The sequence below is a fragment of the Tursiops truncatus genome, chromosome 11 (assembly GCF_011762595.2).
Source record: "Tursiops truncatus isolate mTurTru1 chromosome 11, mTurTru1.mat.Y, whole genome shotgun sequence".
In the NCBI taxonomy this organism is placed as follows: Eukaryota; Metazoa; Chordata; class Mammalia; order Artiodactyla; family Delphinidae; genus Tursiops; species Tursiops truncatus.
The window spans coordinates 22,482,716-22,508,659 of NC_047044.1; the positions used below are offsets into that span (position 1 = coordinate 22,482,716).

The window sequence follows — 25,944 nt, forward strand, 5'->3', positions numbered from 1 at the left end:
GTTTTTTTTTAGCAGTTTGCAGAAGTCTATTTTTTTATTGAAGTATAGTTGATTTACAATGTTGTGTTTCTGGTGTACAGCAAAGCGATTCAGTTATACATATTTTTTTCATTATAGTTTATTACAAGATATTCAGTATAGTTCCCTGTGCTATACAGTAGGTCCTTGTTGTTTATCTGTTTTATATATAGTAGCATGTATCTGTTAATCCCAAATTCCTAATTTATCCCTCCCCCTCCTTCCCCTTTTGGTGACCATAAGTTTGTTTTCTTTGTGAGTCTGTTTCTGTTTTGTAAGTAAGTTCATTTGTATCATATTTTATATTCCACATATAAGTGATATCATATGGTATTTGTCTTTCTCTGACTTCACATAGTATGATAAGCTCTGGGTCCATCCATGTTGCTGCAGATGGAATTATTTCATTCTTTTTATGGCTGAGTAGTACTCCATTGTATATATAAACACCACATTTTCTTTATCCTTCCATCTACTGATGGACATTTAGGTTGCTTCCATGTCTTGGCCATTGTAAATAGTGCTGCTATGAACATTGGGGTGCATGTATCTTTTCAAATTCGAGTTTTCTCCAGATATATGCCCAGCAGTGAGATTGCTGGATCACATAGTAACTGTTTTTAGTTTTTTAAGGAACCTCCATACTGTTTTCCATAGCGGCTACACCAATTTACATTCTCACCAACGGTGTAGAAGGGTTCCCTTTTCCCCACACCCTCTGCAGCATTTATTCTTTGTAGACTTTTAATGATAGCAATTCTGACCAGTTTGAGGTGGTAACCTCACAGTAGTTTTGATTTGCATTTCTCTAATAATTAGTGATGTTGAGCATCTTTTCACGTGCCTACTGCCCATCTGTATGTATTCTTTAGAGAAATGTCTATTTAGGTCTGCCGAAGTCTTTTTTTTATCATTTATTTTTAATAGATCTTTATTGGAGTATAATTGCTTCACAATACTGGGCTAGTTTCTGTTGTATAACAAAGTGAATCAGCCATATGCCCCCATATGCCCTCCCTCTTGAAACCTCCCTCCCATCCTCCCTATCCCACCCCTCTAGGTCATCGCAAAGCACCGAGCTGATCTCCCTGTACTATGCTGCTGCTTCCTACTAGATAACTATTTTACATTCAGTAGTGTATATATGTCAATGCTACTCTCACTTCACCACAGCTTCCCCCTCCCACCCTGTGTCCTCAAGTCCATTCTCTATGTCTACATCTTTATTCCTGCCCTGCAACTAAGTTCATCAGTACCTTTTTTTGGTTTTTTTTTTTTAGGTTACATATATATGCGTTAGCATACGATATTTGCTTTTCTCTTTCTGACTTACTTCACTCTGTGTGACAGACTTTAGGTTCATCCACCTCACTACAAATAACTCAATTTTGTTTCTCTTTATGGCTGAGTGATATTCCATTGTATGTATGTGCCACATCTTCTTTATCCATTCATCTGTCGATGGACATTTAGGTTGGTTCTATGTCCTGGCTATCGTAAATAGTGCTGTGATGAACATTGTTGTACATGACTCTTCTTCAATTATGGTTTTCTCAGGGTATATGCCCAGTAGTGGGATTGCTGGGTCATATGGTAATTCTATTTTTAGTTTTGTAAGGAACCTCCATACCGTTTTCCATAGTGGTTGTATCAATTTACATTCCCACCAACAGTGCAGGAGGGTTCCCTTTTCACCACACCCTTTCCAGCATTTATTGTTTCTAGATTTTTTTTTGATAATGGCCATTCTGACCGGCATGAGGTGATACCTCATTATAGTTTTGATTTGCATTTCTCTAATAATTAGTGGTGTTGAGTCTTTTTATCTTAAGTATAATTCTAAGGTACAGTGATCAAGAGCACAACCTCTCAGAACACCTGGATTCACACACATCCCAGCTCAGCCAGGTTCTGGCCTCATGAACAAGTTATTTAACCTTCCTGAGCTTAATTCTCTCACATGCAAAACAAGGATGATAATGGCCCCACAGCTGTTTAATATGATAACTCCCACAGGGTTTCTGTTAGGATTAAATGAGATAGTCCATGTGCAACATGGCAAACAGTAAATAATAAATGTTGGCTGGTATTGTCATTAGGGTAAATGTTATTATGAATGATTCTCACAATAATCCACCTGCATGTGTTATTATCCCCATTTTAAAACAAACAAAAAATAACTGAGGGGCTTCCCTGGTGGCACAGTGGTTGAGAGTCCGCCTGCCGATGCAGGGGACACGGGTTTGTGCCCCAGTCCGGGAAGATCCCACATGCCGCGGAGCGGCTGGGCCCGTGAGCCATGGCCGCTGAGCCTGTGCTCTGCGGCGGGAGAGGCCACAACAGTGAGAGGCCCGCGTACCGCAAAAATAAATAAATAAATAAAATAACTGAGGCTCAGAGCATACTCTTCCCAGTAACTGCCCCCCACACCAGCCCTGAGGACACATGCACACAGGCTTCCTTCTTTCATTGGTGGTCTGTGTAAGGTAGAAAATAATGTCAATTGCCATAATAAGTGTGGTCCCAAAAAGAGACTCATGCTGGAAAGGCCAAGGCAGGTATTTTCCAACAAGCTAGGAGGGGCAGAAGGAGCCAGGGTCAGAGACAACCAGGTTACAGCATTTGAGGGATGAGAGGTAGTGAACATGAAGCTAAATTAGTTTGGATTTATGCCCGAGCAAGGTAGCAACCAGAGATGAGAGTGTGGTCATGCCAACTTGAAAGGACATTCCAGCTCTGTGGTTTGGGCTAGCATGTGAAGGGACTCCTTAGTGCTTACCGTGATGCTGTGACCAAAATGGGTCACAGGCATCAGCCACCTTCCCCGAGGCCGGGGCTGGGAGTGGAGGCTCCGACCTCCTGTGACTATGTACTGTTGCTGTTGTTGTCTATCATTTTATTGAAGTATAGTTGATTTACAATGTTGTATTAATTTCTGCTGTACAGCAAAGTGATTCAGTTATACATATATATATATTCTTTTTCATATTTTTTTCCATTATGGTTTATCACAGGATATTGAATATAGTTCCCTGTGCTATACAGTAGGACCTTGTTTATCCATTCTCTATGTAATAGTTTGCATCTGCTAAACCCAAACTCCCAATCCTTCCCTCCCCCACCCCCTCCCCCTTGGCAACCACAAGTCTGTTCTCTATGTCTGTGAGTCTATTTCTGTTTCACAGATTCCACATATAAATGATATATGGTATTTTTCTCTTTCTTACTTCACTTAGTATGATAATCTCTAGGTCCATACATATTGCTGCAAATGGCATTATTACATTCTTTTTTATGGCTGAGTAATATTCCATTGTGTTGATGTATATATATCACATCTTCTTTATCCATTCATCTGTCAATGGACATTTAGGTTGTTTCCATGTCTTGGCTATTGTGAATAGTGCTGCTATGAACATAGGGGTGCATATATCTTTTCAAATTATAGTTTTGTCTGGATATATGCACAGGAGTGGGGTTGCTGGATCATATCATGTGGCAACTCTATTTTTAGGGTTTTTTTAATTGAAGTATAATTGATTTACAATGTGTTAACTACTACTATACAACAAAGTGATTCAGTAATACATATATATATATATATATATATATATATACACATTCTTTTTTTATATTTTTTTCCCTCATGGTTTATCATAGGATATTTTTTTAATATTTATTTATTTATTTATTTAGGCTGCGCTGGGTCTTAGTTGCAGCATGCAGGACCTTTGCTGCAGCACGTGGGCTTCTTTTTTTTTTAATATTATTTATTTATTTGGTTGCACCAGGTCTTAGTTGCGGTAGGCAGGCTCCTTAATTGTGGCATGCATGCGGGATCTCATTCCCTGACCAGGGATCGAACCCGGGCCCCCTGCATTGAGAGCGTGGAGTCTTACCCACTGGACCACCAGGGAAGTCCCTATCATAAAATATTGAATACAGTTCTCTGTGCTATACAGTAGGACCTTGTTGTTTATCCATTCTGTATATTAAAGTTTATATCTGCTAACTATGACCTCCCATTCCATCCCTCCCCCAACCCCTTCCCCCTTGGCAACCACCAGTCTGTTCTCTATGTCTGTGATTCTGTTTCATAGATAGGTTCATTTATGTCATATTTTAGATTCCACATTTAAGTGATACCATATGGTATCTGTCTTTCTCTTTCTGACTTCACTTAGTATGATCTCTAGGTTCATCCATGTTTCTACAAATGGCATTATTTCATTGCTTTTTATGGCTGAGTAGTATTCCATTGTATATATGTACCACATCTTTATCCATTCATCTGTCAATGGACATTTAGGGTGTCTCCATGTCTTGGCTATTGTGAATAGTGCTGCTGTGAACATTGGGGTGCATGTATCTTTTTGAATTATAGTTTTGTCCGTATATATGCCCAGGAGTGGGACTGCTGGATCATATGGTAGCTCTGTTTTTAGTTTTTTAAGGAACCTCCATACTGTTCTCCATAGTGGCTGTACCAATTTACGTTCCCACCAACAGTGTAGGAGGGTTCCCTTTTCTCCACACCCTCTCCAGCATTGTTATTTGTAGACTTTTTAATGATGACCATTCTGACCTCTGTCAGGTGGTACCTCATTGTAGTTTTGATTTGCATTTCTTTAATAATTAGTGATTTTGAGCATCTTTTCACGTGCCTATTGGCCACCTGTATGTTGTCTTTGGAGAAATGTCTATTTAGGTGTTCCGCCCACTTTTCAATTGAGTTGTTTTTTTGTTATTGAGCTGTATGAGAAGTTTGTATATTTTGGAAATTAAGCCCTTATTGGTCACATCATTTGCAAATATTTTCTCCCAGTCTGTAGGTTATCTTTTTGTTTTGTTTATGGTTTCCTTTGCTGTGCAAAACCTTATAAGTTTGATTGGGTCCCATTTGTTTATCTTTGCTTTTATTTCTATTGCCTTGGGAGACTGACCTAAGAAAACATTGGTACAATTTATGTCAGAGAATGTTTTGCCTGTGTTCTCTTCTAGGAGTTTTACGGTGTCATGTCTTATATTTAAGTCTTTGTGTATAATGTGAGGGTATGTTCTAATCTCATTGATTTGCATGCTGTTGTCCAACTTTCCCAACACTACTTGCTGAAGATACTGTCTTTTCCCCATTGTATATTCTTGCTTCCTTGAAGATTAATTGACTGTAGGTGTATGGGTTTATTTCTGGGCTCTCTATTCTGTTCATTGATCCATATGTCTGTTTTTATGCCAGTACCACAGTTTTGATTACTGTAGCTTTGTAGTATTGCCTGAATTGTTGGGAGGGTTATGCCTCCTGTTTTGGCAATTCTGGGTCTTTTATGGTTCCATATAAATTTTAGGATTATTTGTTCTATTTCTGTGAAAAATGTCATGGGTAATTAGATAAGGATCACATTAAATCTGTAGATTGCTTTGGGCAGTATGGCCATTTTAACAAGATTAATCCTTCCAATCCAAGAGCATGGGATGTCTTTCCACTTCTTTGAATCATCTTCAATTTCGTTTATTAATGTTTTGTAGTTCTCAGCATATAAGTCTTTCACCTCCTTGGTGAGGTTTATTCCTAAGTCTTTTTTTTTTTTTTTTCTTTTGCGGTACGTGGGCCTCTCACTGTTGTGGCCTCTCCTGTTGCGGAGCACAGGCTCTGGACGCGCAGGCTCAGCTGCCATGGCTCACGGGCCCAGCCGCTCCGTGGCACGTGGGATCTTCCCGGACCAGGGCACGAACCTGTGTGCCCTGCATTGTCAGGCAGACTCTCAACCACTGCGCCACCAGGGAAGCTCCCTAAGTCTTTTTTGATGCAACTTTGAGGGACTGTTTACATTCCCTTTCTGACATCTCACTGTTAGGGTAAAGAAATGCAACCGATTTCTGTATGTTAATCCTGTATCCTGCTGCCTTGCTGAATTTGTACTGCTACTGTTCTAGTAGTTTCTGTGTGGAATTTTTAGGGTTTTCTATATATAGTATCATGTCATCTGCATATAAGGACAGTTTTACCTCTTCCCTACCAATTTGGATACGTTTTATTTCTTTTTCTTGTCTGATTGCTGTGGCTAGGACTTCCAATACTATGTTGAATAGAAGTGGTGAGAGTGGGCATCCTTGTTCCAGATTTTAGCAGGAAGGCCTTCAGAGTTTCACCACTGAGTATTATACTGGCCATGGGTTTGTCATAAATAGCTTTTATTATGTTGAGATATGTTCCCTCTATACCCACTTTTGTAAGTTTTTATCATAAATGGATGTTGAATTTTATCAAATGCTTTTTCTGCATCTATTGAGATGACCATGTGGTTTTTACCTTTTCTTTTGTTGATGTGATATATCACATTGATTGATTTGTGTATCTTGAACTATCCTCGTGATCCTGGGATGAATCCACCTTGGTCATAGTGTATGATCTTTATGTTTTGTTGGATTCAGTTTGCTAATTGTGACCAGCTCACAGGTTGATGGTTCCTCTTCCACCACCTGAATGAGGGTCCAGCCAGCCTTCCTTAGCACTGCATGGTATCCCAGTTATCTATTACTGCTTACTTAGCAAACCACCCCAAAACTTAGTGCCGTAAAACAACATGCACTTTATCACGTTTACGATTCTGAGAGTCAGGAATTTGGGCAGAGCACAGCAGTTCTGCTCTTCTGCTCCACAACATCTGGGGTCTCCACTAGGTAACTCAGATGACTGCAGATGCTGGGATGGCTTGACTGGAGCCATCTGTCTGGGGCCTTGGTCCTCTGTGTGGCATCTCCTGGAGCTTGAATGTCCAGTATCACTCCTTTGCTTCATATCTGGAGCCTGGGCTGGAGTGGCTGCAACTGCTGTTTCTCTCCAGGCAGCCTCTTCCCCTGGCCAGCCTGGACATACTCACAACATGGTGATCTCAGGGAGGTCAGACTTTTTATACATGGCTGGTTTCCCTCAGAGGGAATGTTCCATGAAAGCTGAGAGACCTCTCACAGTGTAACCTCAGAAGTCCCAGCATGTCACTTCTGCACATTCTGTTAGTTAAGAAAGTCAGTATAACCAGTCCAGATTCAAGGAGGTGGAGGAGCAATTAGCCCTCTCAACAGCCCCCCTCACAGCATGGCACGAGGCAAGGGGAATGGTGATGGCTGCCACCTTGGGGACAAGCTACCCACACGGGAGGGTAAGAACAGAGACTTTCGAAGTATAGTTGATGTGCAGTGCTTCAGGATTTCAGCACAGTGATTCAGTTTCATGTGTGTGTGTGTGTGTGTGTGTGTGTGTGTGTGTGTGTGTGTGTGTGTGTGTGTGTGTGTGTGTATGTATATTTGGTTCGAGTATAATGTTTAATGTAAGATACAGTGGATTGGCAGAGTTGATACGAAGTTAAGAGATTTACTTCTAGTCAGTAAGTTAACAACTTAGGCACCGGCATATATATATATTATATATATATATATACACACACACACACACACACGTATATAATGTTCTTTTTCAGATTCTTTTCCATTATAGGTTATTACAAGATGTTGTAATATAGTTCCCTGTGCTATATAGTAGGTTCCCTGTGCTATATAGTAGGACCTGTGCTATATAGTAGGACCTTGTTTTTCTATCTTATCTATAGTAGTGTGTATCTGTTCATCTCAAACTCCTAATTTATTCCTCCCCCCTTCCCCTTTGGTAATTTTTTTAAATTAATTAATTTGTTTATTTTTGGCTGTGCTGGGTCTTTGCTGCTGCGCGCGGGCTTTCTTTAGTTGTGGTGAGCGGGGGCGACTCTTCGTTGTGGTGCACAGGCTTCTCATTGCGGTGGCTTCTCTTGTTGCGGAACACGGGCTCTAGGTGCATGGGCTTCAGTAGTTGTGACGCACGGGCTTAGTTGCTCTGCAGCATGTGGGATCTTCCCAGACCACGGCTTAAACCCATGTCCCCTGCACTGGCAAGAGGATTCTCAACCACTGTGCCACCAGGGAAGCCCCATTTTGGTAACCTTAAGTTTTCTATATCTATCTGTGAGTCTATTTCTGTTTTATAAATAAGTTCATTTGTATCATTTTTTTAAGTTTCCACATGTAAGTGATATCATGATATTTGTCTTTCTCTGAATTACTTCACTTAATATGATTATCTCTAGGTCCATACATGTTTCTCCAAATGGAATTATTTCATTCTTTTTTATGACTGATATTCCATTATACACACACACACACACACACCACATCTTCTTTATCCATTCATCTGTCAGTGGGCATTTAGGTTGCTTCCATGCTGCTTTGAACATTGGGGTGCATGTATCTTTTTGAATCAGAGTTAAGAACACAGACTTTTGAGCCACAAATATTGGTTCATACCACTGCTCTGTAACTTTCTAGCTCTGTGATGTCAGATAAATTACTTAACCTCTCTGAGCCTCAATTTCCTCATCTATAAAATAAGAATAATGATATTCTACTACAGATGATGTACATTCTACTACAGATGTGGTAAGACTTAAAGGAGATAAATCTAGTGCTTGGTACAATGCCTAATATCTGCGAAGTCCTCACTTAATGGTAGCCATACTACCTATAGTGATAACTAGTAGTGTTATTACTCCAGCTTGCCCTTTAGATATTCATTCATTCACTCAGCAAACAAGCCTCTATTGTGATTGTGTGCCTACTGTGTGCTAGGCAGTCTCTGGCCCTGGCCTGCCACAGTTGTGAAGACAATGATATGTTGTAAGCAGAAACTAAGCCGGCTTTCAGGCTTTCTGAGCAGCATCCCTGGCTCTTCAGTGCCAGGCAGCATCTCTGGGGTCAGCAAGCATGGCTCAAAGGAGGAAGCAAGGGCTTGTCACCTAAGCCTCTCTGATCAGATTACGGTAACATTTTTGGCCCTTTCCTGTAGTGTCTTCTGCTCTCACAGTACTCTCTTCCCATTTCAAGTAGTGCGGATATTACTAAGGAGAGGCTGGAGAAATGAACCCGCCTTCCCATTCAAACGTGTGTCCTCAGGTCCCATCTGATGAGGATCTGTGCCCTCAAGGGCCCCGGTACTTTGGCTGCACAGGACTCCGCGTGCAGAGCCCCATCAGCAAGCAGCTGCTCCTTGTGGGCTGTCACTGGCATCCAGAATTGAAGCCTCCAACACCGAGGTGACAGAAAGTGCAGGAAAGGTAACCATCTCCAACTCTTTACAGATCACAAAAGAACTCTTAAAATGCAGCATTCGACATGAAACGAAAAGCAAGACGTCATGGAGAAAGAATGCAAGCCAAACTAAGGAAAAGCTGCTTGGCAGGAAACCTCACCGTCTGGTCTGGTCTCTGCGTCTTATCTCAGCAATTTCCTAACACCAGCAACTTCTTTACAATGAAAGGAGGGCAGAGCTTCTAACCCAGAAGCTTCCAAAAACCTTTAGCCTTCCCATCAAAATCTTGTGAAAATCTCACCTGCTCAAATGAACATCTTTAGCTTTCATTTGAAGACACTGGAACTTTAAGTAAATCTCACTTTCAGGAACTTGTTTCTAGGTTAACGATAAAGGAATTCACGCTTATTAAGCACCTTTGTTCTGGCATCAAAAAGCAACATGTTACAGAACTGCTGCATCTGCCATCTTTCCCTTAGTCCAGTTGCCCACCCAGAGCATGAATTATCTGTTACGTGTCCCTGACAGACAGACAGCCACTATCTCCACAGCACCTGTGGACAAGACAAGAGTCCGGACTTCATGGGGACAGCCAAAGCCCAAAGCCCCAGGCCCCCTTTCCAGGGGACCCATTGCACACCAGGCAATGGGCAACACTGGTGGTGACGCAAGTGCCAGGCGTAGGCACTGAGGGTTCAGCCCTCCTGGTGCAGCCACGGCCGGAGCTGTCTGCCAGCCCTCCACTGTCACTTGTCGGTGCATTACTGATTTCCTAGTCTGACGCGTGCTTGGAGGCAACCTCGGGCCCCGAGCTCCTTGCGGGAAGTGCTCAGCAGGCCGTGCAAGGCTGGGTCTCCAGTAAGCACACGTCTGTCTTGAGGGGCCACGGCTTCTTAACAAGTAGCTCAGAGGAGAAGACACGTCCTCTGTCAGACCAGTTCTCCCACTCAGAGGCGTTTACCCTCAGGCTTGGGCCTAAACCCCGGAAGTCCGGCGTGGATCTGAAATCTGGTCCGTCTGGAGATCCGTGGGCCTCTTCCACACGAGCCCTGACAGCCATGCCGCGTCTCCCTCCATCTTCGTCAAGTGAGAACAGTCCTCAGCGGATCTCCCCAGAATCATGGGAACCAAGATGTTCTGTGTGCTTGACTGGGGCGGAGGGAGCAGGGGTGCAACATCAGCAAAAGCAATTTCTGTGGTTTTGAGGAAAAAACCACACAGACTTTCTAGGGGTGTTCGTGAGCATGGAAACTTGGGACAGACCACGCCGGCTCTCAGCTGGTGCGGTGGTTGTAAGAAAGCTCTCTGTGACCCACAGGCATCCAGCTCTTTGATGCGCTGTGACCTCAGGGTCTTGTCGAGACCCTGCTTCTGTGGGGTCAGACCATGTCCTGTTTTCTCAGTGAGAGCAGACAGGGTGGGACTGTGCTCAGAAGAGAAGGCAGAAATGAAGTACGAATCTGGAGACGAGAAGCTAGACGTCCTGAGGGGAGTGATTGAAGGTCCGAAGGAAAGAACTTCTCTCCCAGACACTGCTTGGCATGGCATTCGAGCCTGACAGGATCTCCTGTCTCTTGCTGATTTGATAATAAAATATGGAGTGGACCCACAGGGAGAGCAAACGCCTCAAGAAATAGCTGGATAATTGGCTCTGTTTGCATGCTCGCTGTGAGTGTGAGACGCCACACCAGCATGACTAATGCCTCTCCCCTCTGCCTAAATTAGATTTTGATTGTGTCTCAGAGATGTTCACTGAATCACAGATGTTGGAAGTAAAAAGACCCCAACTTCTCAGGAACACCTCCTGTGGAGTGTGTGGGATCCTCCTCCCAGGCTGAGGGACCCCTTCCCTTCCGAGACCTGGGAGCAAAGCAGCCACCCCGGATGGAGCGGGCTCCGGGGTCCCGGCACAGGCTCCTTAGGTGGCTGTAAGCAAGTGCACCGCGGCAGTAACTGACGCCTCGTACAGACCCTAAATCGGACCCAGTGTCCTGTTTGTCAAATTTCCCCTGGCTCTCTGCCACATCAGGTGGAGCAGTTCAGGGTCCTTGCCGGTTCGCCCACTCGGTGTTCCTCAGCCACTCTGTTCTGATCTGGAAGATGCTATCATAAATGCTTTCTCATTTCTCTTGCAGAATTTAGCCTACGAGATCATCCTAACGCTGGGACAGGCATTTGAAGTTGCTTACCAGCTCGCGCTGCAAGCCAGGAAAGGGGGGCATTCCTCCACACTTCCAGAAAGCTTTGAAAACAAGCCCTCCAAGCCCATCCCCAAGCCCCGAGTCAGCATTCGCAAGTCGGTGGTAAGTAGAAAAGACAGATGTTCTGAAAACCTTGAACTGGAGGGGAGGGATCCTTGGTGCCGTTGGGGCTGGCGAGAATCCAGGGCCTGCCCTTCTTGTCCTTCTCTTGGCCTCATCCTGGCATGTGTCTGTCCTCCTCTCAGCCCAGTTCCTGCAAAGTCTTGGGGACCATCTGCCTGAACTTGGAGGCTCCCAAGAAAATTCCACTTCTTTTGTCCCTTGCAGCAGCCTGTGAGGGGACTGGGTGCTGCTGGCCTCCCGGGGGAGTCTTCCCTCAAGGTCCAGGCGATCTTGGGAAAAAGGATCCCTGAGGCCCCGGCTGCCATCCTCTAGGGGGCAAGCCTCTCACAAGCCGCTGGGCAGCAGAGAGGGTAGCAGAGGCTCTTGGGGAGGGCATCCCTGGTACCCAGCTAGAGGAGGCTGGAGGTGCAGGCTGTACGCGGGCCTGACAAGGAGGCCTAGGCGCAGGCTTCCTGCAGAGCGGGGACTGTTCAGAAGGTACTGCCCCTCCTCCCCGGCATCTGCCTCCCTCCAGAAATTTCCCCCCTTCCCTCCCACACGCTCTGCACACATCCTGTCCTAACAGACTTTCATGACTTCAAAGCAGCCTCCTCTGGTGGTAGCAATACCCAGAAGCTGGAAGCCTCCCGTCTGGTTTCTGCTGCCGTATGGCATCCTAGAAACTCGGGGACTCAGGGCAGCAGGCACCCTCAGAGGCATCGCTCAGCCCACGTATCCTTCCGCCTGTGACTCCTCCTCCTCCCCACCGAGCCCTGTCCCCGGAGTCGTGGGGAATTGTAGGGTTTTTAATGTTTGCAGAGGCACCACCCTTTGTGACCATGTGGCTTCTTGTTCACGCTCTTCTCTTTGGCCTCTACTCCTGTCTCCATTCTTGGCAACTTCAACATCCATGGGGCTGATCCTCCCAGCGTGTGGCCCCTCTGCTCCTTGACAGCTCACCTCTCAGACCTCTTCCCCCACCTCACCCTTCACTCCCACGCTCACCCCACATCACTGATCACCAGTAACTGCAAGCATCCTCTGACTTTCCTTCTGACCCCCAGTCCCCCCACCTCAGCCCCTCCCGGCCCCACTGGCTCCCAATCCTGAAGCACTCCCAGAACGGCAGACTTACAGGTTCAATTGCTCCCTCATTTCTCCTTCGAGGCTTAGCACACGTGTGTCCAGAACAGAATTCTTGATCTCTCCGCAAAGTTGCTTCTCTCTGTCTCTCCCAGCTCAGTAAATGGCATAACCGTTCACCATGTTGCTCAAGCCATAAATCTAGAAGACACCCTTGATTTCTGTCCTCCTCTCACCTGTGTCCACCCCACAAGCAGATTCCATCCGTTCAGCCCCTAAAACATCTCTCAGACCCGTCCACTCCTCTCCATTTCCTCTGTCACTCTTCCCATCCAAGCCATCACCACCAGTAATCTCCAAAATACTCCCATACATCTCCTAAAAACTCCCCTCCTCTGCCCGGCAACCAGGGTGACCTTCTTAAAACACAGATCAGATCATGGTACCACTGCCCCAATTTCCCACCACACTCCTGACACTCAGGCCTTCTTCTTCCTGGCAACAAACAAAGCTCACTCCCACCTAAGGCCTCTGTGCCCCGTGTTCCCTCCACCTGGCTTTGTCTCCCCCTTGTTTCTGCACGGCTGAGTCTGGCTTGTCATCCAGGGCCCAGCTACACAGAGAGGCTTCTCCTGGACCACCCAGGCTTCTCCTGGCTTATCCTGTTTATTGTCTATCTATCTTATCCCACAAGAAAAGCAAGTCAAATGTCCAGGAATTTTCAGAACATTTGGGGGAATTAGCTCTTAGAGTACAGTATTCATTCCTGTGTGGGCTGGATAAATCTGTTCGTGGCAGGGACCTCCATCTGACTTTTGTCTGGTCCCCATAGATTTCTTCCAGATGAGCACAAAGGGTGGGTGCCGTAAGAGCTCAGAATACTCATTTAGAAGCCTTCACTGAAAAATATGAAACGTACAGTGAATAATACTGCTGTCCTTTAACTACCCCAAGATCCTGTCCCCCTCAATAGGTGTCTGTGTTCCCTTTCCCTCGGCCCCAGTAGTTTATTTTTGAGAAACAGCCCATGATTAGACATGTAGAGTCCTCCCCACAGCCTTGTGGAGACACAGTCAAATTGCAGGTGGCCGACGGGCACAGACCCCCGCACTCTTCGGACAGCTCCCTTGCTCCGGTTTCCTGAGCAGAGCAGGTGGCCAGGGCCAGGGGGAGACATGGAAACACCAAAGAAAGAGGCAGCAATCTGGTGGAGAACTGCCCCAGGCCGCCCGTGAGAGCTCAGAACTCAAGCTTCACCCAGAAAGGGCCTGTTTAACCTTGTACACGCAGGGGCTGAAATGGTGTTGACGTTTTACAGCTCAGTTTGGTTCAAGGCTCACCCTGACCTGGGCCCACTCACCTCTTCACCCTCAGTTGTCTCCCCGCCAGGTGCCCTCGGCGACCTGACTGCAAGCCCTCAGCCGGCCTCTTTCCCTACCTCGGGGACCTTGCACATGCTGCTCCACACCCCCTGCCTTTACCAGGAAACTCTTGCTTCTCCTCCAGCTCTCCGTTTAGACATTACCTTAATTAACTTTTAAATAATGTCTAGTGAACAAGTATATATTGGGTGCCTACTGTTTAGTGGGTTGCCGGGAGCTTTTCTGAGTTTGAGGGAAACAGGAGTAAACAGAACAGACAGAATCCCACCTTCATAAGCATACATTGTAGTGGAGAATGAACAAATAAACATGATGTATGTGGCAAAAGGATTATAAAGAAGAGACAGCAGAGGAAAGCAGAAAAGTTGAGGTGCTGTTTTGCTTGGGGTAAGCTGGTGAGGATGTGATGTTTGAACTGCACCCTGATTCACATTAGGGCATAAAGCAGGCAGGTGTCTGGAGAGTATTCAGGCAGAGAGGTGATGAGCACAGAGGGTCTGGGCTGGGGCTTGGTGTACAGGGAGCAGCAGGGAGGCCGGTGTGGCTGGAGCGTAGAAAGGCAGGCGGACAGGGCCACCGTGGGTCACCTCGAGGACTCTGGGTTTATTCTGACTGTAATGGAAACCACTGGAGGCTTGAGAGGCAGGCAGGACATAGCCTGGTTCACCTTCTCTAGGAAGCCCCCCTGGCTCCTGACATGGGTCAGTGGCCTTCCTGGGTGCCCACAGAGCACCTTCTTCCCCCTCAAATCTCACTTCTCAGTAAAGTATTCCTACGTCTGCTCCCCACCTGTGTGCCTTCAAGAGCAAGGGCTGTGTCTCACTCACCATCCCCCCCGCCCAGTGCCTTGCAGTAAATGTGTATCAGAAGAACGAACAGAGGACTCTCACGCCCCCAACATCCTGAGGTCCTGCCAGAGCACAGTGATGGTTTCCAGGCAGCGTTAGGATGCATGCGTGCAACCCCAGGCAGGTACCGTATAACGGGCATCAGCCTTTCTGTTTTAAAGCAGATCGACCCATCTGAGCAAAAGACTCTGGCCAATCTGCCGTGGATTGTGGAGCCGGGACAAGAAACCAAGAGGGGAATAAATACCAAGTATGAGACCACGATTTTCTGATACTCACCGTCCTCCCGTCCTCGCGGTGCCTTGCACGCCGAGCAGTCCCGGAGCAGGCTTTCCACCCGGCGCAGGAGGAAGACTGCTGTTTGTGTGGCCTTGTCACGGGCGAAAGGCCACTGGCCATTCCTGGGGACGTTCTTTCTGCACCAGTGACAGAAAGTGCAACCAAGACTTTCCAGTCGTAACCCCTGAGAGAAATGAGTTGAGATTTGTGGCTCACTGTCCCGACTCCCCTCCCTGCTACCACCCAAGGTATTTCTAGTGACTTTGCCCCAACACTTGCTTTGCTGTATTTGGGGATAATACCTTAAGAAAAAAAATACAGGGGATCTCTAATACTGCCTAAAAGTATAAAAATCTTGGGTTTATTTTTCACTGTCAGCAGTTTTCAAGGTAGAATGAGAACAGAACTACCCCCAGAAAGCATCTGTAAAATCATTATCTCACCGAGTATCGTTTCATGCAAAAGGACAAAAAGTACCCGATTGCCAGGAAATCCTATTTCCCAATTTCTATATTTGTGGATTTTATATGTAATCAACTATGTCAGATAAAGAAAACCTTTACATCTATGGATTGATTCAAAAACTTAATGATTTAAAACAGAAGAATTTATTATGCACAGAAAAATGTGTCTTGTATTAAATATTTTTATTAAAAGAATGTTTCACTAACACATTGATAAGAAAACTAGGTTAGTTGTGAGGGATGTTTTGCTTTCATTTCAAATAACTAAATTTCTACTGCTACTACCAAGAGAACTGGCTTGGGCGTTGCAAAGTACGGTACCAGAGACGCTCACTAGAGCAGGAGATTTGGGCAAGCAGGCTGGCGTCTTACCGAAAGTGCTGACACAGCCATGAGCCTGCAAAGATTTTTGATTTTTTTTTTTTAACTTCACAGTTTTAAAAAAACATGTTAAACAAAAAATCTAGGGCTCCTGCTGTCAAGATTTCTGTCATGGAAACCTTGTTTGTTTGAGAAAGGTGTTAATAAAATTCTATTGCAAAAAAAAATTTTCTTTTCTAGAAAAACACAAATACAAAAAAAAAAATAGAGATTCCAAAGTAATAAAACTCTTTTCTTGAAACAAAATAAATAAATAAATGTTTGCTTACTCTTTGATTAAATAAAATTTACTTACATTTCATTAAGGTATTTTAATTTTTTTAATGTCTCTGTGGAGTATTTGTATGATACCATAATGTATATTTATGTAGAATCAAATTATATAAACAGTACCAATATCATTATAGAAAAAATAACGTATATTGTTCTAACCAATCATATTGTGAATCATTTTGGAGTTCATTATAATAAGCGATATTGATAAATTGTGGGATTGTCTTAATTTTTTTTAATTAACCAATATTATTTTAAACCTGAGATTATCAGTTACATTCATCAGTTGGTGAGTTTTAAAAACTAAATTTTATTTCAAACTGACAAATGTATATGGTTTTAGTTCAGTGTTGGAGAATTTTAATACAATATTAAATTACTTGAACTGAACAGTTCCTTGTATATATTTTGCCTATTCACTGTTGATATGTATGTAGTAAATTGAGAGTAAAATAACCCTAAAATATGGTACCAAAAAGAAACTGTATAGGAGCAAAGTAAATAGTAGCTTTGCTGAAAAGGAAACATGTAAATATGCTTGGGCTTCCAGTTATAAATTTTGTAATTTTTGTCATTATTTATATCCTATAAAAAAACACACAAAATAAAATGGAAACTGTACAGCTGCTGGTGCTTGGCATCATTCTGTGAGCACCTTCCCACTTCCACTTAGGATAGAAACAAAAGCCCAGCCTTCTCAGCATCCATAGCTAAAGGGATTTTTTCATTTGGCAAAATTGAGAAAATTTGCTCATTTCCAAGTTCAGCCAGGCCTTTAAAGCTTGAATTTCAGCCATAAAGCCCCCATTGTCTTTAATGTTAAAGTGGGCTGTAAGGAAGAATTACCAAAACAGAAATTGGTAAAAGGGAGGACTACCAAACTAGATTACTTTTATAGGACAACATCTACATGTTTGTCTTAGGCTGCCATAACAAAATACTGGGTGGCTTAAACAACAAATTTATTTCTCACAGTTCTGGAGGTCCTGGGAAGTCCAAGATCAAGGTGCCAGCAAGGTAGGTTTCATTCTAAGGCCCTTTTCTCCTGGCTTGGCTTGTTGGTGGCTGCTGTCTTGCTGTGTGCTCACATGAGCCTCTGTGGTGTGTGTCTGCAGAGGGTGAGGGAGCATCAAGCTCTCTGGCTTCTCTCCTTATAAAGGCACTAATCCCATCATGAGGGCCCCACCCCCATGACCCCATCTTACCCTAATTATCTCCCAAAGGCCCATTTCCAAATACTCACCATGGAGCATTAGGACATCAACATATGGATTTTGAGGGGACACAGATTTTCCATAACAACAGTCATTTTTCCTAAAACACATGTACCAGCTATGAGTCAAGTAATAAAAGGGTCATGTTAGAGACACACTGGAAAAATCAGTGATTCACATTCCATATCCTGTGACTTTCAGCAAAAGATCTCCCCACTGCTGGATCCAAGTTACTCTCCAAAACACATGCCAAACCAATCACGGGGTGCTCCCAGCCTGACATGCAGAGGCCTAGGGCTTTGAACCTGAAAGGGCTAAAACCATCCAGAGATGGGGCAACATTCACAGAGGCAGAAGGGCAGGTTTCCTGAAGGAAGGTTTGGGCTGGGATTTTAGACAGTAATGCTTTGCCTGGGCTAATTCAGCCCCTTTTTAATCTTTGCTAGCCACCAAGAGGTCAGCAACCCTCTTATTTATTATCTCTGTGGATCAATGCTTATTTGTATCAGTTATGATCCCAGCATGAAGTAGATGGCACACTCCAATTGGGAGAATTTAAGAGTTTAATAAGTAGAATACTAACAAAGGTCTTGGCAGCATGTAGGGAAACTAACCCTGGGCTGGTGTGGCCTGAAGGGAGTGGGAAAGGAAGCGGCTTGTGGAGGGGGCTTCCAGACAGGTGCTGTGGGCTTCAGAAAGGGATCCGTAATTTTAAAAACTCCCAGCAAACAAAAGTCCTAGACCAGATGGCTTCACAGGTGAATTCTACCAAACATTTAGAGTTAACGCCTATCCTTCTGAAACTATTCCAAAAAACTGCAGGGGAAGGAATACTTCTGAGCTCATTCTATGAGTCCACCATCACCCTGATACCAAAACCAGACAAAGATATCACAAAAAAAGAAAATTACAGGCCAGCATCACTGATGAATATAGATACAAACATCCTCAACAAGATACTAGCAAAAATACCTCAACAAAATACAAATCCAACAATACATTAAAAGGATCATACACCACGACCAAGTGACATTTATACCAGGGATACAAGGATTTTTCAATATCTGCAAATCAATCAGTGTGATACACCACACTCACAAATTGAAGAAAAACCATATGATCATCTCAACAGATGCAGAAAAAGCTTTCAATAAAATTCAACATCCATTTTTGATAACTCTCCAGAAAGTGGGCAAAGAGGAAACATACCTCAACATAATAAAGGCCATACATGACAAATCCACAGCTAACATCATAGAGTAAGTCCCCTACATACGAATGAGTTCCATTCCAAGCGCACATTTGTAAGTCCAATTTGTTCATAAGTCCAACAAAGTTAGCCTAGGAACCCAACTAATACAATTGGCTATATAGTACTGTAATAGGCTTATAATACTTTACACAAATAATACATAAAAAACAAACACAAAAATTAAAACATTTTTAATCTTACAGTACAGTACCTTGAAAAGTACAGTAGTACAGTACAACAGCTGGCATCCAGGGGCTGGCATCGAGTCAACAGGCAAGAAGAATTACTGACTGGAGGAGGCAGAGGAGGTGGGAGATGGTAGAGCTGAAGGATCGTCAACAACAGGAGACAGAGGGCAAGCTGCAACTTCATTCATGCCTGATGTTGATGGAACACATGTTTGCATCTTTGAAAGTTTGCAACTTGAAGGTTCATATGTAGGGGACTTACTGTACTCAATGGTGAAAAGCTGAAAGCATTCCCTCTAAGATCAGGAACAAGACAAGAATGCCCATTCTCACCACTTTTTTTCAATATAGTTTTGGAAGTCCTAGCCACAGCAATTAGACAAGAAAAAGAAGTAAAAGGAATCCAAACTGGAAAGGAAGAAGTAACACTGTCACTGTGAAAACCATTAGAAAACTATTAGAGCTCATCAATGAATTTGGTAAAGTTGCAGGATACAGAATTAATATACAGAAAATTATTGCATTCCTATATACTAACAACAAAGTATCAGAAAGAGAAATTAAGGAAACAATCCCATTTACCATCACATCAAAAAGAATAAAATACCTAGGAATAAACCTACCTAAGGAGGCAAAAGACCTGTACTCCGAAAACTATAAGACACTGATGAGACTCCAAGAAGTAGAGAAGAGACTTGTGGTTGCCAAGGGGTAGAGGGTTGGGGGAGGGATGGAGTGGGAGGTTGGGGTGAGCAGATGTAAGCTTTTAGATACAGGATGGATAAACAACAAGGTCCTACTGTATAGCACAAAGAACTATATTCAATATCCTATGATAAACCATAATGGAAAAGAATATTTAGAAAAAAGAATGTGGGCTTCCCTGGTGGTGCAGTGGGTAAGAATCTGCCTGCCAATGCAGCAGACATGGGTTCGATCCCTGGTCCAGGAAGATCCCACATGCCGTGGAGCAACTAAGCCCGTGCACCACAACTACTGAGCCTGCACTCAAGAGCCCGCGAGCCACAACTACTGAAGCCCACATGCCTAGAGCCTGTGCTCTGCAACAAGAGAAGCCACCATAGTAAGAAGCCCGCACCCCGCAACAAAGAGTAGCCCCTGCTCGCCGCAACTAGAGAAGGCCCGTGTGCAGCAACGAAGACCCAACACAGGCAAAAATAAAATAATTTTTTTTAAAAAGAGAAGACAAACTTAAAAAAAAAAAATGGGCTGAAGACCTAAATAGACATTTCTCCAAAGGAGACATACAGATGGCCAACAGGTACATGAAAATATGTTCAGCATCACTAGTTATTAGAGAAATGCAAATCAAAACTACAATGAGGTATCATCTCACACCGGTCAGAATGGACATCATCAAAAAGTCTCTAAATAATAAATGCTGGAGAGGATGTGGAGAAAAGGGAACCTGCTACACTGTTGCTGGGAATGTAAATTGGTACAATCACTATGGAGAACAGTATGAAAGTCCCCTAGAAAGCTAAAAATACAGTTACCATATGATCCAGCAATCCCATTCCTGGGCATATATCCAGAAAAGACAAGAACTCTAATTTAAAAGATAGATGCATCCCAATGTTCACAGCAGCACTATTTACAATAGCCAAGACATTGAAGCATCCTAAATGTCCACCAACAGATGAATGGATAAAGAAGATGTGGTACATATACATAATGGAATATTACTTGGCCATTAAAAAAATGAAATAATGTCATTTGCAGCAATATGGATGGATCTACAGATTATCATACTAAGCGCAGTCAGACAGAGAAAGACAGGTATCATATGACATCACATATGTGGAATCCTAAAAAATGATACAAATGAACTTTTTTACAAAACAGAAACAGACTCACAGACATAGAAAACAAACTTATGGTTACCAAAGGGGAAAGGGATAAATTAGGAGTTTGGGATTAACAGATATGCACTACTATATATAAAACAGATAAACAACAAGGACCTGATGTATAGCATAGGGAACTATATTCAATATCTTGTAATAACGTACAATGAAAAAGAATCTGGAAAAAATATATATATATGTATGAAACTGAATCACTTTGCTGTACACCTGAAACTAACACAATACTGTACACCAACTAAACTTCAATTAAAAAAAAAAATACCCTGATCTCACTCTGCACCATCCACCCTGCATTACCTAAACCCACTGGAAGCCATAGGGCAAGGAGCGCATTGATTTGGTCTACACAAGGCACTTCCAGAACCACAACAGGGCAGGGAAGAGGGAGGAGGGAGTCTGAGGGGCAAACAGAAGAGAGGCAGCCCTTGTACTGAAGGGATTTGCACCTCATTTTCTTGAAGGGGAAATTTGACACATTGGCAACTGAAATATCCATGGGGGTGGAGATCCTGGAATGTTAATATTATTCCAAAAAGGACTTCGATTCAATTACTCCATCTATTTTTTTTCTTCTTAAATGATACTCTATGATAAATTTGGGTAAATGAACCCAATGAAAATTATGCCTAGTTAGTTCATTAATAAGTCATGGAAGTGATTTTTTTCAAGACATACCAGATTTTCTGCTGGAATACTTGGGAATATTGCTGGTGCATAAAATGTTTGGATATGATGGGGCAGAAGACGGGCTTAGATAAAGAACACATGGCCAAAGTCTCAAAAATCAGCGAAAATTCATACTTGGACCCCAAGCAGCATTGCTCCTAAGCTATTTCTGAAAAGAAAAGAAAATTTGATAAGTGGGCTAGCCTCCAGAGTTGTTCTTCCACAGAACTGGAATACAATAACCGTGTTCAGAAGTCTGTATGGAATGAAGCCTCTTTTTTGTTTTTTAAGACATTAAGTTTTTCAGTTCCTTTTTTTTTTTTTTTTTTTTTTTTGCTGTACACGGGCCTCTCACTGTTGGGGCCTCTCGCATTGTGGAGCACAGGCTCCGGACGCGCAGGCTCAGCGGCCATGGCTCATAGGCCCAGCTGCTCCGCGGCATGTGGGATCTTTCCAGACCGGGGCACGAAGCCGTGTCCCTTGCATCGGCAGGCAGACTCTCAACCACTGCACCACCAAGGAAGCCTTTCAGTTCCTTTTTTATACAAGCTATTCACTGAGTATGTTTCCTATGAAAATTAAGTACTATGACAGTTATAGACACATTTTCTTAAAAGTGGGTAACCAAAAAAAAAAAAAAAAAAAAGTGGGTAACCAACCAGCAAAGGCTGGCAGAGTCTACCTGCCCCAAGGCTCCAACAGCCTCCCCCGCACTCCCTTCCAGCCATCCACACGCCCAGCTTGCCCCAGCAACAGGGTCCTGCTTCCCACAGAAACCAGTTCCAAAGCAGGGAATTTCATTAGGTCTGTTGCCCAATCACCATCCAGCATCCTACGAGATTCCATTAATACTCAAATTTTTGCAGTGGAATTAACCCTAAGACTTTGGTGCTGACCTGGGAAATGCCGGTTCCACATAACTGTTTCCTGTCTTGACCTCAAGCCAGTCTACTGACCGAGAATTCACTCTGTGTTCACCGTGGCTCCATTTTACTTAGAGTCGCTAATGCAGAGATGATCATTCCCAACCCAACACGCTGCACTCTGTTGCTCATAAATAATCATAGCTACAAATTATCATCCAGACAGTTTTTGTTTTTCTCTCCAAAACCCCAGACACCTATGTTTGTTTGTAAGAGCTTCATGGGCATTTAACTTCCCAAGCATAGTTAATGACTAATGATATAAAGACTTACACACACGTCAGACTGAGATAGAGATTCTCCATTTAACGGCTCCAGTAGGGTCACTCCAGCTGAAGGTGGCAGTACAGCCGCTGAGGTTTTCAGACAGCCGAGGAGCACACATGTCACTTCACAAGCCCAGAGCATCTTCCAAGTCCTGCCATACTGGAAAACTCGGAGTGATGTCTCAGCACCCGGTAAGAGCAAGCTGAGATGGAGCTGCTCTTAGCAACTTGAAGTCAGTTCACAACATGGTAATAAAAGCCATTCAAAACTATCCATATTCAGTACTCAATTTAATTGTCCTCTGGATGTCTCGGTGCTTCAATCAAATGCCCAACAGCTGCTCCCCAGGGAGCGTGCAGTTCTCCCTCTTGTTGCCTCTCGTCAATAAGACATATGAGGGACTTGCCTGGTGATGCGGTGGTTAAGAATCTGCCTGCCAATGCAGGGGACACGGGTTCGAGCCCTGGTCTGGGAAGATCCCACATGCCGCAGAGCAACTAAGCCCGTGCGCCACAACTACTGAGCCTGCACTCTAGAGCCTGTGAGCCACAATTACTGAGCCCACGCGCCCAGAGCCTGTGCTCCAGAAGAGAAGCCACTGCGATAAGAAGCCCAAGCACCGCAACTAAGAGTAGCAACGAAGAGTAGGCCCCACTCACTACAATTAGAGAAAGCCCGCGTGCAGCAATGAAGACCCAATGCAGCCCAAAATAAATAAATAAAAATAAAGATAGGGGCTTCCCTGGTGACGCAGTGGTTAAGAATCCACCTGCCAATGCAGGGGACACAGGTTCGAGCCCTGGTCCGGGAAGATCCCACATGCTGCGGAGCAACTAAGCCCGTGCGCCGCAAATACTGAGCCTGCGCTATAGAGCCCTGAACCACAACTACTGAAGCCCGCGCGCTTAGAGCCCTTGCTCCACAAGAGAAGCCACCACAATGAGAAGCCCGCGCATCGCAACAAAGAGTAGCCCCCACTCACCACAACTAGAGAAAGCCCGCGCACAGCAACAAAGACCCAATGCAGCCAAAAATAAATAAATAATTTTTTTTTAAATGCGTGCACAGTTTTCTCAGAGAAGAACAAAAACCAAAAAGCCCAACATGCTAGTGTTGGGTCAGGGGAGACTGGGAAGAAGGAAAGGCACAGGAAATTCAGGAATCCTGTTTTAGCAGACCATCTCTGGGGTGCGCACTTGGCAGGGAGAGGGAAGCCTGCAAACTCAGATACCTCCAGGCCACACAGGTGACATGAGTGAAGGTGGACTGTGATGATCCACGCATCCACCATCTCAGGGGGCGGCTGATGCTCAGCTCCAGCTGATGGCTGCCAGGCAGAAAAGACGACCCTGGCTCAATAGATTTTCTAAGAAATCAGGATTTTTATGTGAAACCACCAGACTTTCAAATGCTGGCAACAAGTTCAGTGTTTTTTTAAAAATTAAGTGTGGGCCAAACAAAACTCCTCTGTGGACTGGGCCTGGTCCATGAATCACCTGTCTGTGCCTTTCTGAGATTCCACCAAACTTCAACAACCTTCCACCTTGATTTCTAGTTATTAGAGGAGGTACGGTGGGCGGCTAGGGCTAGGGGATGGAAGAGACAGGGATGCAGGGGTCACTGACATTTGCTGAACTGTTCTTACATACTTGGTTTGTTTATGGGAGTATCAGGAGCTGAATTCAGGGACTAGTAGCAAAGACCAGAGATAAGAGTCTCTTAAAACAAGGGAGAGGTTGAATATTTTCTCATGTAACATGAACTTCAGAGATAAACAGTACAGGGCTAGAATGGTAGCTCCACAGTTGTGATCAAAATGCCAAGCTCCTTCTATATTTCTGCTCTGCCACCCTTAGCTTGTGGCATCCATCTACAAGGTCACCTCATGGGCACAAAATGGCTGTTAGACCATCATTCAGCGAATCCACATTCCAGGCAGGAAAAAAGACGGTAAGGAACAAAGGGCTCCTGCCTCCCAACTGAGTAAGGCAAGCTTTTAGGAGCTTTCCTGGAAGCTTCACCCTACAAGTTCTGCTTACATCTGCTACCCCTAGATAAGCAATTGGAAAATGTAGCTGTTGTTGATTTTAGCTGAGCACACTGCAGCTCCCAACAATACAGCAGTTGTGAGGAAAAGGGAGAGACTGGATATTAGGATGGCCACCAACAGTATCTGCCACAAAACAACAACAACAAAAAAACCAGTATCTGTCACAATGGGAATGTCACAGCACTAGGTAAAAGGTGAAAGCAAACAGACACAGGTGAGACACCTGAACAGAGAAAACAGTGACTGGAGGAGGAACTGGTAATACTGGTAATACTCCAACCTTGGCAGAGTTGCTCTATAAGCTAGCCATCAAATCCAAGCAGAAAACCCCCCCCCCCCCCCAAGCTGTGCTAATATGCACACCAGACATCTGTGCTGCTCGGGACGTTCCTGAGAGAGTGTCACAACAGAGCAGGTGGACAAACCATGCTGCAAAAGCAGACATCACAGGCACAGCTGGCTGTGGCACAGGAGTGGGACTGGCAATGGCTTGGTAGGCCATCCAGGGCAAGGGCGGAGGACATGGGTTCTCAACCTCCGCTGTGCTCTGGAATCACCCGGGGAACTTTCAAACATATGGATGCCTGGGTCCCATGCCTGGCAACTCTGAGTTAATGGGTCTGGAGTGAGACCTGGGTTTGGGGTGGGGGGTGGTTTTTGCAGTAAAGTGTGAGAAGCTTCACTCCTGGATGGACCAGGCCCTCCAGATCCCCTGAGAAGCTGGGTAGCCCACGTAGATCCCCACATCCGAGGCTACCACGGAAGTAGCTCCTTGAGAAGATTAAACCATTTGCTGAAGGCCACACAGCTGGGATGGTAGTGCAGCCAGGATTTGAACTTGGATCCACTTGACAGCCAAAGCAAAGCCGCTGTGACCCAAGGTCTTTTCCCCAACGCCACTCCTAATCCTCCACCACTCAAGTCCATGCATATCCCAAAAAGAATAATGTCTGGGACAGCTTTCCTGCTGAGCAAGGTCTGTCTCCTGGGAGCCAATAGCCATGAGGATAGATCCACCATGAGGTAGAGGAGGATGCCTGGAGTGAGGTGTCTTCTATGGATCAAAAGCCGCACAGTCCCAATCTGTAAACCAAGGAAATGTGGGCAGCAAAGGAATAGCAAATTGTAACTGGGACAAAGGTAATTATACTATTGAGACCTGTGTCAGATGTTTGACATATTTTTCAAGCCTCACAAAAACCTTGCAATTAGATGTTGCAGTCCTTATTTGACAAATGAGGAAACTGAGGCTCTGAGAGTTGGCACCTTTTCAAATGTAAGGAAAAGGAGAAAAGGAAATGAAATCAAGATGGCAGAAGAAACATATGGATCCAGTAGCCCCAGGGCTG

At 44.3% G+C, this 25,944-nt stretch overlaps 2 protein-coding genes across 22 annotated transcripts in view; one reads left to right on the plus strand and one right to left on the minus strand.

Annotated features, from left to right (window-relative positions):
* The window catches only part of ANKS1B (ankyrin repeat and sterile alpha motif domain containing 1B), a 416,932-nt gene extending 400,801 nt beyond the window's left edge, over positions 1-16,131 (plus strand). For 9 of the 17 annotated variants that reach the window (XM_033866212.2, XM_019918430.3, XM_073788314.1 and 6 more), the window contains 2 exons: positions 11,269-11,436; positions 14,911-16,131. In XM_033866212.2, coding sequence (XP_033722103.2) covers positions 11,269-11,436; positions 14,911-15,021 — 279 coding nt within the window. In that variant the 3' untranslated portion in view covers positions 15,022-16,131. Of the gene's footprint in view, positions 1-11,268; positions 11,437-14,894 lie in introns of all 17 variants that reach the window. The other 8 variants (XM_033866217.2, XM_033866213.2, XM_073788315.1 and 5 more) reach the window with 2 other exon arrangements.
* APAF1 (apoptotic peptidase activating factor 1) overlaps positions 15,077-25,944 on the minus strand; it is a 106,229-nt gene continuing 95,361 nt past the window's right edge. For 4 of the 5 annotated variants that reach the window (XR_012324238.1, XR_012324239.1, XR_012324236.1 and 1 more), the window contains one exon: positions 20,846-25,678. The gene's annotated coding sequence lies outside the window, so the exon portion shown is untranslated. Of the gene's footprint in view, positions 15,213-17,119; positions 18,991-20,845; positions 25,679-25,944 lie in introns of those variants that run through there. The other variant, XR_012324237.1, reaches the window with a different exon arrangement.